This window comes from Mercurialis annua, linkage group LG3, assembly GCF_937616625.2.
Source record: "Mercurialis annua linkage group LG3, ddMerAnnu1.2, whole genome shotgun sequence".
NCBI lineage: Eukaryota > Viridiplantae > Streptophyta > Magnoliopsida > Malpighiales > Euphorbiaceae > Mercurialis > Mercurialis annua.
This window is the reverse complement of record NC_065572.1, coordinates 62,308,426-62,324,537: the sequence shown is the minus strand read 5'-3', so window position 1 is coordinate 62,324,537 and position 16,112 is coordinate 62,308,426. Positions and strand designations below refer to the sequence as shown.

At 34.7% G+C, this 16,112-nt stretch overlaps 3 protein-coding genes across 3 annotated transcripts; 1 reads left to right on the top strand and 2 right to left on the bottom strand.

Moving 5' to 3' along the window:
• Nucleotides 1-274: 274 nt before the first annotated feature.
• LOC126673173 (protein WHAT'S THIS FACTOR 1 homolog, chloroplastic) lies at nucleotides 275-2,480 on the bottom strand. The gene has a single exon (XM_050367173.2). The coding sequence runs from the start codon at nucleotides 2,291-2,293 to the stop codon at nucleotides 731-733; it is 1,563 nt and encodes a 520-aa protein (XP_050223130.1). The 5' UTR covers nucleotides 2,294-2,480; the 3' UTR covers nucleotides 275-730.
• Nucleotides 2,481-3,165: 685 nt separating this feature from the next.
• LOC126675172 (ATP-dependent Clp protease adapter protein CLPS1, chloroplastic) lies at nucleotides 3,166-5,291 on the top strand. Its single transcript, XM_050369775.2, has 3 exons — nucleotides 3,166-3,339; nucleotides 3,832-3,982; nucleotides 4,858-5,291. Exons 1-3 carry the CDS (start codon nucleotides 3,276-3,278, stop codon nucleotides 5,117-5,119), a joined length of 477 nt encoding a protein of 158 aa, XP_050225732.1. The 5' UTR covers nucleotides 3,166-3,275; the 3' UTR covers nucleotides 5,120-5,291.
• A 1,048-nt stretch (nucleotides 5,292-6,339) lies between these two features.
• Nucleotides 6,340-10,007, bottom strand: LOC126674848 (GDT1-like protein 4). The gene is made up of 13 exons (XM_050369373.2): nucleotides 9,783-10,007; nucleotides 9,619-9,687; nucleotides 9,210-9,269; nucleotides 9,045-9,092; nucleotides 8,580-8,671; nucleotides 8,451-8,487; nucleotides 8,329-8,376; nucleotides 7,828-7,896; nucleotides 7,703-7,747; nucleotides 7,544-7,605; nucleotides 7,361-7,433; nucleotides 6,946-7,037; nucleotides 6,340-6,606 (listed from the first exon to the last, which is right to left on the bottom strand). Exons 1-12 carry the CDS (start codon nucleotides 9,798-9,800, stop codon nucleotides 6,969-6,971), a joined length of 690 nt encoding a protein of 229 aa, XP_050225330.1. The 5' UTR covers nucleotides 9,801-10,007; the 3' UTR covers nucleotides 6,340-6,606; nucleotides 6,946-6,968.
• Between the last annotated feature and the right edge of the window lie 6,105 nt (nucleotides 10,008-16,112).

The window sequence follows — 16,112 nt, the reverse complement described above, 5'->3', positions numbered from 1 at the left end:
GCCATCACTGTAAAACAAGGAATACATTACTGAACCAACAGAAAGCACAAGTCCAATAATTAGAGTGAAAAAAGAAAAACTACGATTCTGAAGATAGTGCTAAGGAAATCTCTGACAAGAATCTTCATCTTAAGGATATTTGCTGATGGTATGGCAATAAGTCGATATTTTACTGCCAATTCATAATGTCTTTGACAGATACAGGCTCCCACATGTGAAAACTGTGGTCTTGGTCCTCTTGGACAAAAGCCTAAGAAATACTGCTGCCTGTTGATTAGAAGAAAACATTGATGCATAACATAAATGTTTTAGATTTACAAAAGACAAAATGAAAACTATAACATAGTCGGAACAGGTTACAATGATATGCGTCCATGCAAAGTATTTACTGATAAGTTTCCTCCGTTACAAACTATATCTCTGAAAATACACTAGGGGACTTGGACTATCTATACTATAAATCTTTCCCTGGCACTCCGACTAATCCTTGTGGAAAAAGGTAACATGGAGAAACTTAGATATTAGTTTTCCTGCCAATAATTGCAAATTTTCCCCTGAGACTTAAATTCGCCAGCAGGGTTCGGGCTTACAAGTTTTCAGGACCTGCAAAGAAGTCAATTACATCCTTCTTCTGTAAAAATCAACCTACTGTCACCAGGTTGATCATGGCAGCCTCTACATCTCAAGAGTCGGGCGGGGCCTCACTGTTCAAAGCCAAGTTGTATCTCATTTACCAACGTTCTCTTGGCCGGCCATCGGGAAATGCAGGAACTAGCACTTTCTTTTCAGTCTTTGTTGAGCTATCAGACCGGTCTTTTGATGTTTTCACACGAATCTTCACACTATTATCATCTTCATCAAAATCTGGGGGTGTATCATCTTCTTCATCACTCCAATCATCATCGTCATCGTCATCGTCATCTTCACTGTCGCTCAAGAAACTGTCCAAATCGGACAAATCTTCACCTTCCTCAACACTTTCATCTTCTTGCTCAACGGTTTCATTTTCTATACCAGCGTCCCTTTTGCCAGCACCCCGTCTTGGAAATCTAGGAACAGAGACAAGAGAACGGAGCTTCTCTTTGATTATCAACAAGCGATCTTTATCAATCAACTGAGAATGGTGATATGCTTCCCTGAGGAAAACAGAATCCCTATCACCTTTCAAGGAAACATAAAACATATCAGGATGCCTTATTAGCATCCCTCTTAGCTGTTGAGAAAATCTAAACTCCTCCCGAAAATGAGTAAAATGATCCACAAGGGTCTTCTTCTCAATACAGAGACTCAAAATCTCATGAACAACACCACACGCATGCTTTTCCTTCAATGGCGTGCCTGATTTTATATCAGAAAAATCCGCATAAGGAGATATATAAGGCATGTCTCTGAACTGGCAAATCCTTCTCATTTCACCCTTAGAAAGCTGCAGACCCTTAGGAAGCTGCACCCTCTTGAATTTGAGGGGCCTATCAATGATTAAATCCCTCTCTTTCATCTCCTTAGCCCTATTCTCCTCTGCTGATAATTCAGCAGCTGATACCGCAAGCTCAGGATCCCAATGAGTCAATTCTAAAGCCGGCCCCCTCTCAGTCGCAACAACTCTGAAAAACTGCGGATATCTATGACAAATAGTGTCACGAAATTCTATCGGCAACCCCAAATCACTCTTCAAATGCGCAATTTTCTCCAGCAATATACGCTTATCAGTCGTCATCATCAAAAGCTTCCTCAACTTAACAACCACTATATCCTCCACCTCATTCCTAACCATCAACTCCTCATGATATAATCTTTCTGCTTCAGCTGTCAGTTTAAACTGCAAACAGAAAGCCCCTTCTTCCACAATTTCAAACACGGACGGGAACTTCTTCAACAGCGCGATAAATCTACGCTTTTTCTGAAGACCTAATTCTCTCCTATACTTACCTAATTGTCTAAGTGACATAATTCTATCAGGCTGACTCACAAGAATCTTCCTTATTTTCAACACCAATTTAAGCTTTTTATCCCTTTGAATTACATTATCAAAGGGCAGCTCTTTTCTTCTCTTCACAACCGCCCTTACAGGGTGAAACGGAGTTCGAATTTTCCTACTCAAAGTATCACCAAATACACCATTTCTATGTTCAAGAACCAAACTTTTCCCCAAAAACTGGGACTTATCTAGGGATTTGACTGATGGGTACTTGGATTTTTCAATAAAATTAGATTTGTAAGAAATAAAGAAGGGCAAAGAAGTGGAAAAGGAGCCGTACACTGAGGACAATGAGAGACTGGGTTCCATGTTCATAAGTGAAAAAACATAAAACTATCAGGCAATAATATGTAATGAAGAGAGTAAATAATGAGTTACCTGAGGTGATTTGAAATGGGAAGTGAAGGTGGAGTTAGGGTTTTGAATTGGGATTTTTGGAGGTTTATCTGCAACTGCAAAAACCCTTTCTGATGATGATGATAATTTGATATTTTTTTTGGAACTGTCATGTCACATTTTCAAAACGATGCCGTTTGCTGATAAAATTGGCTAAATTTATTTTAAAGTCCCTATATTATACGATTTTTGTTTACGTAATTTTGGTTGATTGGGTCCTTTTAAGGGACCGGATAAGGACCCGATTGCTAAAAATAATAGAAGTATAAAATATTGTTGAAAAAATAAAAATTTAAGAGCTCAAGAAGGTAAACTTAAAAATAAAAGACCATATAATAAAAATCGTATAGTTTAGAGATTCCAAAATGATTTAACTTTACAATTTTGCTATTGATAGTTTGCAAAATAAGCGCATATTAATTTTAGCCAATTGCTCATTCTTTTTTAAAATAACACCAACTATTTTTTATTTGTTTCAATTATAACCATTCCGCCAATTATTTTAATTTTAATAGGTATTTGTTGAATTAAATTTTTTTAAATTTGGTTATAATTGAAAATATCTAAAAAAATGGTATTTTATTCTGAAAAAAGTGAGCAATTGGTTAAAGTTGAGATGTATTTATTAAAAATTAGCTAAAATAGTTGATTTTTGGTTAAAATTAACACAATTGAAAAGCTTTAGTACTAGATTTATATTATTGCTATATCCCCGTATATGATATTTTTCTGGTGTAAGAAAAACGACGTCTTTTTAGCCATTACGTCTCTCCAGCACCACCACTCAACCACCTCATCTTACTGCCTTTAAAATATTTATTATTTCTTTAAAAAAACAACAATTTCAAATAAATAATTTTTTAAAACAAAACATCCATTTCTGATTGAAGAAACAGAGATAATGGAGACTGCAATTCGTGGGAGAATTACTCTCTCACCTAACCACGTCTTTAACCCTAAATCAGGTTCTTCTTTAAATCCTTAATTTTTTTTAATTTTGGTGCAATTTTGTATTAATTAATGGTAATCAGTTAGTTTAGCTGTTTGTCATTGCTAATTCTCCTTTTTTTGATGAAATTAATGTTGTATTTGTCTGTCCTTTGTGAATTTTAGTTTGTTATTTCCTAGGTAGCACGGACACTGAAAAACGGGACACTTACACACGGACATGGCAAAATAACACTGTCCGAAACGGGACAAGTTGATTGGATGAAGTGTTCGTGCTATCTATTTCGATAATTTATTTTGCTTAAATTATACTATGGATATTAATTTGAGATAGAATTTCTTTTTTGTGCTGTATTTGTTAACTAACTTGAGGTGTTCCTTTGAGTGGATTTTTAGTTGGTTAATTTTGCATGATTAGTAACTGTATTTGGAGTGTCAGTTGGTGGGTAGTTAATTACTTGCAGATTCTAGTTTAGTGTTGTTTGTGATTTATTGATTGTTTGTTACAGGAGATAAATATTGTTCTTGTAGAGGTCCATGGATCAACCGGGGGATTCCCATGGCTTTGGCGGCAACAGGGCCGGGTAAAGGAGGTGGGGTATTGGAAAAGCCGGTTATAGAGAGAACCACTCCTGGCCGTGAATCTGAGTTTGATTTGAGGTATATGACTACAGCATAGTCTCTTTTCGTTTAGCACGTTCTTTTATTTTCTAATATGTGGCTGTTCGGCCTGTTTGGCATGGCTGTTTCGGAGAAGTTTGATGCTATATTGCGTTGAAACTTGTCCAATCTATGTTTAATTGTTTGTTTTCTGTTTTAAAAACTTCGGAACTTTATATCTACAACCTATTCTCGTAGAAAATGTAATTTCGCCTTTTTTTCTCTCCAGCATTTTCTGTATTGTGTAAGATAGGGTTTGGTTTAACTGTTAGTTGTTGTTTTCTTTATTTTGGATAACAACTAATCCAAACATAATTGGTAGCTGTTGAGTTTGCAATAGCTATAACTAGCTGTTTGGTTAGAGTAGCCTGTAGCTTTAAATTAATTCGCTTGTAAAGAATCCGATTTAGATGTGTCTGTAAAGTGGTTTTATTTGGGGTGGACTGGTAGAACAAATGAGCTAGATAGTGAATAGGCATGTGGTCGCCGAAAGTAAGAGGTACTTCCTGTTTGAAGAACAAACCTCGAGATGATAATAACTTTAGGAACTCCATTTTGCATGCGACTTGCTTCTACTATCATCTCATCTTGATGTGTAATTGATACATTATCCTTCCATTAATAATTTTTATCTTATCGGATCCAATGATAATATTCTTAGGTTGTTACTCTTTTTCCTCTCAGAATATGATTGGCAACTCAAATTGATATGTTTCCGCCCTTAATGTCCCTTGTCACAAGTGCTAGTAAAGTTTATTACCTCCTAGGTTTTCTTCGTGACGCATTGTGATTTTTACTTTAATGTTGGAGGCATAAAATGAAATTTATTTGAATACTAAATATTAAATATTTGTTTGTTTGTTTTTTGTGTGCAGAAAATCAAGGAAAATGGCACCACCTTATAGGGTGATGCTACACAATGATAACTACAATAAAAGGGAATATGTTGTGCAAGTATTGATGAAGGTTATCCCAGGGATGACAGTTGATAATGCAGTTAACATAATGCAAGAAGCACACTACAATGGCATGGCGGTTGTGATTATTTGCGCTCAGGCCGATGCGGAAGACCATTGCATGCAGTTGAGGGGTAATGGACTTCTGAGCTCAATTGAACCTGCAAGCGGTGGATGCTGAAGACGCGCCTAATGATAAGTCATCTATGTCGCTTCGTTACAGTATTAGATAGTGTATATATATTAGCAGTGTCGTATCTGTATGAAGCTTTGGTCATCCATCGGCAAATGCAAACGTTGGCATGTTGGTAATTTTGGAATAAAATACGAAATTTCAAGGTGTTACTATATTATTATTATGTCTTTCAACACATCAATTGTTTTGTTTTAGTTTACTCTCCATTTGAAACTAATAATTTTGGAATCAAAATTCATAGATAACAACTGAATATGATCAGCTATATCTTAAAATTAGTATTTTATAGTACAAAAAGTGTTCTAGATAATATAATAATCAGATCAATGATTTAATATAGTTTGCTGATTATCACATAATGGCAGGTTTTTGTTTCAATTTTTCCACATCACTCAAACCTCTTCAGCCTTTTTGCAGAATGTATCATTACTAGATATACTGACAAATAATGTTCCCAAATTTGAGTGTAATTTGATAATTTAAGAAAGGTATGATGCAAACATAAATAATAGTACTAATTACTTTCTCTCTCAACAAAATTTGCTCTCCCTTCTCTCTAAACAAAGTTTATCTTCTTCATCTTGTTCTTGGTGAGGGTGGGAGAAGATGATTTTTCCGGTCATCGGAAAATCATTTTCTCTCCGCCCATAGTTTTATTTAGTATAGATCTACTTTTTGTTGATTGAATAAGACTTTTTTTAAGATGTTTTTTATGGTTTGAAATTTTATCTTATGAAATAAATTGTTATGGCTTGTTTTCTTACCTCTTTGATCCGATGTTGTAGATCGTTCAAGACTATTTAGTGTTTATTCGAACTTTAGATCCAAGTTCTTGTAAATTTAAACATTGGAGAGGTTTTTAAATCTATCTCTTTAGAATATTCTTGAAGATGAATCAAAAATGCTAAGCTTCGTCGGATAGAGCGGATTTCTTGTCAAGTCGGAAAAAGGATGATCTAAGTACCCCGTCCAACGGGAACATAGTTCTTTGTTGTGTTAAATTTATCGGGATTCATGTCATAGATTTATCTTTATTTTCGATTATTTTTTGCTTATCTTGGATTGTTGTTTAGTAGTTGGTTGTTCAAATTTGAAAGATCATATTGAGATCCTTGTGATATGACTTTCATTGTTTATATTTACATCTTCATTAATATATTTTAACTTTGGAAAAAAAAAAAGCCATTGTCAAGCAAGAGAAAAAATTGTCTCAAATTCATCAAATGAATGTTTATTATAAGTGGCTTGCACCAGAACAGATGTAAATGCAACATATCAAATGACATGCTGAACCTGTAAAAAAGTATGATAAATTGATTGACCTTGTCAATCAAACATGTTACAGCTCTTTCAATCAGTTTTTCGCTGAGCATACACTTGCTCTCACAACTAATAATAATGTTTTGTGGACTTGGTTGATGTCAAAATTCTCAATTTTTTTTCTTCCAGTTCATCTAACTATCTTTAAATACCTGAACAAATCGAACAAAAAAAATAGCATATGTTAGTCTAATATGCATAATGCATAAGCATATGTTCACATTCAAGCATCGAAACACGATAAAACAGCAGTAATGGGAAAGAATTATGGGTGTTCTCCACTCCAAAAAAGAAACATTACCATTCAAGCAATTCATTATGTTTAACTGGGCATTGCTTTAGAAACAATTATTTTGTTTCTCACGCATAGATAAGTAGAAAGGCCTCCCCCACATAAAAAGTGAGGCAAAATGTCTTTCTCTGGAAAATAATTTATTATCATCGACTCTTAAAATTTTATTGGAGAGTTTGAGCGTCTTGGAAGCACTAACCGGTGGCAGTATTAGAAGCATCATCATTCTACGGTTGATAGGAAAGACTGAATCCCAAATATTATGAAAAGGACTCCACCTGACAAGGCAACCTGCATCACAGAAATTGTATCATTTTTTGTTAAACGTACTTCAAATAATACTAAAAAGTTCAAAATCTTCATTTGGCAACTCAGTTTGCAAAACTAGCGTATATGCATAGAGTGCTTGATGATCATATCTATGATTTTATTTTCTCATAATTTGAAGACATAGAAATTAAACAAGGAAACATGACCCCGCCATCGGAGTTTATTTTTTCGACCCAACCTTTATTAACACGGCAAGGATTATAATAGCACAATCTGCCACATTCCATTTGACTTTTTTAATAAGAAAACATGCTAAGAAGATAAAAGCAGGATTTTGTGATTACTATTTTCTCAGATATCTGAGATGCCAAGCTCTTTCCTCCTAAAACAGCAGCAGTTGTACACAAAGCTTGTCCACTGAAAAAGAAAGAGAAAAATAAACATAAGCATGAAACACAAAAATATATTAACCATAAAAGAAAAGCATGGCTCCATAAATGCATGAAAAAAACAGCATTCGGACTTACAGAATTCCACCAAGAACAACACCAAATGGGTTCTCATCTGCAGCTAGACCAATAGTAGCTATCTGAAATGGCAGCCACGAACAATGCAAAATAAGAATAAAGAAAAGGTGAATACGATTACAACTATAAATATGTATGAAGTCCTGTGTTGGTTCTTACCTGACTCTTGTCACCCCATTCACCAAAGAATGTAATGGAAAAAGCCTGCACACCAGGCAATAAAGAAATTTGTTGATCTCATACGGTTTACTGGTTTGGCATAATAGATTGCAGTTACAATTTACCTTCAAGAGTATAGGTGAGAAGAACTGAGTGAGAAATGGGCGTCTCTGCTTCTTCAAATCATCATCAGCCTGGGAGAAATAGTTCAATTCTTAAATATGTCAAGCATAGTCCATAGAAAAGGAACTGGCCAGCCTCCAATTTTCGGCACAAGCAAGCAATGTGCCATGTAAAAGATAAGGAGTGAGAACATGACATTTTTGAAAAAGGAGGCTAATTCCATCCTCTTATCAAAGCCGAAAGCATGCATTTGCACTGGTATTAAAGCAAGACGCCATACAGCAAGGACATGGTCTACCAGAGTTTTGAAAGGATTTAGCCATCCAGTCCGTGTTCAGACATTTCTCACATGTTACCTTTTTTCCATGACTGGATAATTATTAGAAATTGAAACTACAGGAACATAAAAAATTCAATAACATTTAACAAGAAGCGAAAATAACGAAAATGACTGTCTGAAGGAACAAATAGAGCAAGCATGCGATGCTAGCAGCAGAATTTACCTTGGCCCCCTCTTTGGTTGTTCCGGAGTTAGATTTCCAGTCAGCATCCTAATAACAAAAAAGACTTTAAGTAAAATAATTTTTCCCTTAAAATGAAAAGGTCGCAGAGGAGAGGTACAAACCAATTTTGCTTCAACTTCTGCCAATTCCTCAGCCTCCCTGTTGAATCAAATATAAATAACCTCCAATGAAAGCACAAAACCAGAATGAAAATAAACTAAGCAAAAACTGACGTTCATGAAAAACCATACCCTCCTTTGTCAGTAAATCCATCCCACAGGGACCAAAGGCCAAATCCAAAAAACAGCACTGTTGTTATGTGATGAGTCCATGTACGAGAGAGCTGCATCATAAAATAAAATCATATCATAAATTAATAACAGATGAAAAGAAACAATATTTAAGAGTACACCTTAACAAGGTCAGAAGCATACATAATAATAACAAACCACTTTAATTAATCATCGCATTTATCTAGAAATATGTCAACGTAAACAACAAACTAACATATAAATAATGAATAACAGCCCTAATTTCACAAGGCATTCAATATACTGCAGAAGTCATTTAAATGTTTGATAACATGCTGTAAGTGTAATAAATAATTGAGTTGCAACTAATCCACTATTTTACCGTCATCAGGTGCTCAAAAAACATCTCCAAATTAATTTAACCTACACATAATACCACTTTCAGGCTGCAAGTAGACAGCTTACCAGATTTGGTGCAGCCCAGCCAACGACGGCAGAAAGAATGGTCATCACCTGCAAAACAACCAGCGCTTTCATTTAATAATCTTATCATCACAAGTTCACAACAGGGGATCCAATCAAGCACCCAAGAATTTAAAAATAAAAATGAAAGTAAAAATGGAAACTTACGATCAAAGCTGCTAAGCATCCTGCCAAAACGAGTCGTCTCGGATGACGCATTGCCAAGATCTGGACACCAACAACATAATTCAGAGAAGCATAATCAGCACAAATAAATAGCAGAAGAAATCCATCAAACTAATAAAAAAAGCAAATAAGCTCAGCACTATACGAAACCAAAATCGCAGCATCATAAAAATGAACTGAATTATACTTATTATCAATCAATGTAATATATATTAAATTCACCTCTCATACAGTAAATTATACACTAAAAAATCAGAAGTATCCCTAAATTTTAACTACTAATTATTTTTATCAATGAATTCAGCTGCTCAATCAAATTCGAATTAAAGAAAACTTTGACTGAATAATGAGTATCAAATTAAAGAAAATTAAATCATAAAAAAAAACTTACAGCAGCAGCGAAAAACGTCTTGTCACCGATCTCGGAGAGCACAGTCATGGCCAGGGACTTAGTGAAGCCCTAATACAAATAATTAGCGGAAAATCAATCAAATGCAATTTAAAAGAACTAAAATAAACTAAATTAAATTAAGATGGATCAAAAATTAAAATTACCTGCACAACTGAGCTCATATTTGGTAAGTAGAATTTGAAATTATGTTTAATTAATAATGAAGGTTTTCACTCGCAACCGTGTGAATATAAACGGGGGCGAGTGAATGAGCGAGTTGATGCGAGTCAGCTGAGACTCGGTCGTTGATTTTTTTGTTGTTTTTAACGAGTTAGAAACTAGACAAAATAGGTTTAAAGACTTTAAGTAGTAGGGAGAATAGATGCTTAGTTTGAAATAATAGGACACTTGTTGATTGGCTATTGCGTCGTGGCTGTTGATCATTCTTTTACTGCAAATTGGCGCCTTATAAAGAATCTTTTCTAATTCTGTTTGTGATGGGAATGTATTATTTAAATTTAAAAAATGATTTTAAATTTAATAAAAATATTCTCTCCATTTAAGGAGTTTTTATTCTCTCACAACAAAAAATCAACGCGCCCCTTAAACTTATCACACTGAATCATCAAATTCAATTTATATATTTTTTGAACAGTTAATTCAAAAACTCTTTATTTTTAGATCAAATAATCCTATAATTTATATTTCTACTTCAAAAAATGGATTTAGAATAATTATATCACAACAATTAGGGAGTATCTAATTGCTTTTATACATCCGTCACTTCCGATTTGTATTTTACTCGTTTAAAATACAATTATGGGATTATTTGACCCAAAAATGAAGAGTCTTGGGGTTAGTTGCTCAAAAAAATATAAATTGGGTTAGATGACCCCGCGTCACAAATTTAGGGGCGTGTTGAGCCTTTGTTCTCTCATATATTGATTGTGTCATATCATATTTACAACAAGTCAATGAGCATTTGTAATATGAAATCTTTTAATTACCAGTGTTGCTTTACATGTTTCGCATGTGGGTCGTAGTGTAACTCGTCAACTAATTATATTTATTATGAATTAGAAAAATTATATTCAATTAATAGTTATTTTTATAATTGCAAATTGTGACTAAATATAAAATATCAAATAATTATTGAAATATTAGTTAATTAGGAATTTTATTGCATTTATGGAGAATATAAATAGAAAATGTCAAATAATAATTAAATTAGTAATTTGTTAGAAATAGTTTATCTTAATTAAAATTGTAGTTGATTGAATAAAAATAAAAATAAAAATTATTAAATAAGGGGGTATATTTTAGTTAGTACTATAGCAGTATTTTAACGTAGTATTGTAAGTAATTTATTTAAATTAGTATTCTAACTCTAATAACTATCTTAATAGATTTATAAATAATAATTATATTTAATAAATTCAAGGGACATTAGCATAAATGTGTATAAGGACATTAGAGTATCTGAAAAATTTATATGTCAATTTTATAAATTAATAACTACAAATTATTAGTTTTGACAATATCTCATACATTAGTATACTTTCCAATAATCATTTAATGTTTTTAGTTTCTTTGATAACATTATACTACTTTAACTTTTTTTGTTTTAAAATAATTATCTACTTTGTCACACGTTTTAAAAAGACAAGGTTAATTCTAAAAAATTGTCAGTGAATTCTGATAAGGATCAATATAAATTGTTGTAGATGAGTGATAAGAGTTTTTCTAAGTGATATGTTTGAGTTATATTAGGAGTTATAAACTGACCTGTATCTATATAATGTAATCTCTTGATAAACAAGTACCAACTGATTACCATTCTTTTCATGGTATCAAAGCTTGCAAATGCATAATCACTTTTGCACGATGAATCCAAATCAAGTAGCCTTAGTGGTTGTTCTTGAAAATTGTTCATTACAAAACAACATGCATCAACATCTTATCTATCTATAACTATCCAAATCAAGTACCGCCGATAGAAGAAGGCGGATAGCTAGTCACCAAAGACGAAGGGACAAATGGAAAGGTGGCAGAAGAAGGGGCACGAGAAGCTGAGCCCGCGACCAAGGCCGAAACTAAAGAAGCACCCCCAGGAGAAGGGGAAGCACTAACCAACAGCTACATCGCAGACTTCTGGGCAGCTAGGGTGGAGAGGCACTGACTCCGAAACCGAGCCACATCAACGTACAAGAAAGAAAGATCTGCCACCGAATATTCTTTTAAAATAACCGACCTAATGGACCAGCAGTAATGCTGAAACATCAGAGGAACCACCTCAGTGGCCTCCTCTAGCTGGCTTTCCAGGGCCTGGCTGTGCAACTATAAACGTTCGCGCTCCGCCTCCACCGCCGCCCAGTCCAGACGAACGTTGTTTAACGTAACTTCTAGATCCGCAATATGATTCTCCTGCGACCGAGTAGAACCCTGCAACGCCTCCACCTGCTTGCCCCGCTAATCGAGTTGCTTCTCTAAAGAGGCAGCGATCACGGTCTTCTCACGAAGATCAGTCTTTAAAGATTCATTCGAAGACTTCAAAGAAACAATCTCCTCCGCCTGACGTTAGCTCAACTCTCGGATCCTCTTCAGAGCCGCAGACATCTGATCAAATTGAGAATCAACCTCCGACTGAGAATTCACATAGGCCAAAAGACGGGTCTGATCGTCCTCTAGTCGACGAACATCATCAAGGAGACGAAGGGCGCTACCATAAATAGAAGGCGCGCCTCCAACTCTAGGAACCTATCTAAAAACGGGTAGCAGACATTGACTCCGAAGGTAGGCAGATATGGCATTACGAATGTGATTAGAATCTAGAAGAGAGCCCTTCGGCATGATAAAACAATCCTGGTTGACAATGCTACCCTTGAGAATAAAAGTAGAATTAGAAAATCCGGACGCAGGCGAGAAGCTGGCTCCAAGGAAGAGTTCGGAGGGCCGGTAGCAGGGCGCTTTTTGGTCCCCTCGGAAGAAACCGAAGGAAGAGAAGTGCAAGACATAACGGTGGGAGAAGATACCACCACAACTGATACGGAATTAGTGGTGACGGAAGAAAGGGATCCGAAAAAAAAATAGCAGGCATAACCACCGGGAGAGAGACCAGAGAAGCAGCAGTAGTGGAGGTAGGAAGATCGCCAACAGAAACGGAAGACCCATCCTCATTATCCGACAAAATAGAAATAAAGGGTGTAAGTGGTCGATCAAGCAAGGGAAGGCTAAACATGATAGTGACCTCGTCGTCACTCAACATACCCGCGTCCATAACATCAAATATGTTCTTAGCCATTCTGATGAAAGAAGGAAAATAAAAGCAGAAGAAGATTGAAGAGAAAATTCTGAAAGAAGTAAAGAAAATATATGACAAAGAAGAGATCTATTTATAATCTTTCCCTGTAAGGTAAAAGCGAAAAAGAAAAGGGGTAAAAGAGGCAAATGTGGAAGTAATAAATGGTGATAAAGTAACCACAACCACTGCAGTGCTAGAACCGAAGAGTCACGGGCAATCCAACCGTCAAAAGCAATCAGGAGAGAGAAGCATGATGCACTAAAAAAAGAAAAATTCAAAAAAAACGTGACAGTTATAACGCACTACCCCATAAAACTATAAATTCAAGAGAATGAAAGAAGAAAGTCACACGCAAAAGAGGAAAGGTGATAGGAGTAGAAATACTCCTATTTTCTAGGTACTTTCAGGTCTTTTAATTCCATATTTAATGTCGAAATCATGTTAGTTTTGGTTCTTATTGTTATGTCCAAGCATTTCAGGTACATGCACGTAAATGGATGGTTTTGGAGCTTATTAAAGCGATTTTGGACTTACGAGAGAGCCGGGAAGCGTTTGGAGCAAGAATCGGTGACATTTTAGAGCATTTCAGGTGGTGCACGTCGTGCACCTATAGTGCACGTTGAGAGCACGTCAGCCGAAGGAGTCCAGAGTTTTGAAGGATGGGGTGCACGTTGTCAAGCACGACGTGCTTGAGAAAAAGTGAACCGCACGTGCGGTTTGGCTGTGCACGTCGTGCGGTTAAGTTTTGTAGGGGGCACGACGTGCCCTTGACCCTGCATGTCGTGCACCCCTCGTCTAAGGGATGCTGAAAAGACGTTTTTGACCCCGGAAAAAGGATATTCGACAAATAAAGACTTGGGTACTTTGGAGATTTCATAGAGCTCGAGGATTACAAAGGCAACTAGTATAAATTCCTTTCTAAAACATTGTATTAGGGTTCGCGACTTTATGTTTTGAAATTGACAATAGATTATTACAGTTTTAGTTTTCGTTCTTCATTATTATCGCTGGATTTTCATTATTCATTATTAGTTTACTTCGAATAAGGTACGATTAATATTAATTTCATATTCAGTATTCTATTTAATCGCAGAATGAATTCTTTAATTACTGCTTTTAGTTATTCCATTATTATGTCTAGCTAAACCCTTCATTGGAGATTATTAATTAAAATTATGTCTGTTAATTGAATTGGATTTATAGGTTTTTGTTCTTGATGGGTTTTAATTATTGTGCTTAATGCTTAGCCTAAATTGATCACTTAGTCTATGCCATATGTTTTAGTTTTAGCTCGAGAGAGTAAAATTGGAATAGAACAATATAATTAAGAACGCAGGAGTTGATTGTGCGAAAGTGAATTAACGAGTGCGTGTTCTTTGAATTTGCTTAATAACCATTTAATTGATTTATACATAGGCTAATCATTGTGCGAGAGTGAATAATTAACCTAGTATTAGTTAGTTTAATGCTTTTACCTGTAATTGCGAGAGAGAGAATTTTAGGTGCTTTAGATTAGTTCGAACCTCATCAGAACAATACAATCCATAACCCGAATCAAGTAACAGCATAACAAAGATTAATAATCCCTGCTTTTCCTATTATTGTTAAAACATCATTTGAATTACAGCTTTAGTTTACTTAATTTATAATTATTAATATCTGTCTTTTAATTTACACAACAAACAAAATTATCTTTCCGACTATCCAACTCGAGTCTTTTAACTGGTTGTATTCAAAAGTTTTCTCTATGGGTACGATATCCGGACTTCACAGTCTGTATTACAAGTTGGCATACGTACGCTTGCGTATTTTTACCAACAAAAGGCCAAAAAATGGAGTTTTCATGAGCTTTTTTTAGTTTGCTTGAGTTGGGTTAAACATAATCAGGCAACGAAAGCAAGCTACAAAAAGTACAGGAAGAACCCAAAAATGAAGAAAATAGGAAACGAACAAGGACCATATCGGCCGGTTCAAATATTCATCCCAGTTCCCCTAACACCCGGAAAATCGACCTAAACTACCAATGAGAATGGAGCAAACCTTGAAATGAATTAGATCGTCAAAAGCCAAAAGAAACAGGTGGAAAAGGCAGCATCAACAAAAGAGGAGCGGAATAAAACACAAACGGTAAAACGACCAAAAAAATGGAGAAGATTCAAGAGTTACAAGAATTGCAACGATTAAAGTTAGGCATAAATACTCAACCATCGCAATAACTCATAGGGGGTGATTAATGATGGAATAAACAAATAGACAAAGGAAAAGCGTTAAAGCCACAAAATCCCACATCGGCTAGGAAGGAAGGAATAAACAAACACGTTGGAAGCACTTTAAAAGGAACACAAGCCCATACGCCAAAAGACACGCAATCCGAACCAACAAAAGCCCATCTCACTAAACAACTTACGAAAAAAGAACTCGGGAACGGATCCGGATCCTAAACTCACCGTTTCCAATCCTCTTTTTTTGATTCACCTTTGCAGATTTAGGGCGCACGTCAGACATCCGGATCTATCGATAAGTATTTTTTATTTATAAAAAAAGTGGTGTATTTATTAGTGAAAATTAGTTGAAAATTTTGAGAATAAATAATATTAACTTTTAAAAATTATTAAAATGTGGTAATTTTTAATTTTTAAATAAATAGTTCTATGTTTTCAAATTCTAACTTTTAGATATTTAAATTTATAATACAAAATAGATAAATTATAATTAATCTTTCAATATTTTAAATATAAATAATTTAAAATTAAATATCTTTGATTTATAGTATTTTATTAATAATATATTAGTTCTTTCAATTGATTTTACTTACAATGCACCACTTATTACAATAATTAAATTTATTTTACAATAAATTTATCTCACAAGCGATGGTCCCAAATTTATGATCTGTATCCATTCCTCCTTTAGGTGATTTGATCCATTTCTTCACCATATTGTTGTCAATTGAAACACATCAAAATTAATTTTTCTTTCCGATTACAATAATAAAATTGACAACTCATGAAAAAAATATCAGTTTCTTCACCATATTGTCTTCTTGCTCTAGAATTGAAGATATCAATTTAAAACAAAATAAGTGTAAGCCATGGGGAAATTTCCCGCTGCTTGTTTTATCATAATAAGAAGGTTACAGACAATCAGAAATGGATCCATTAAAAAAAAATTAAAGACCATTTAAACATTAACA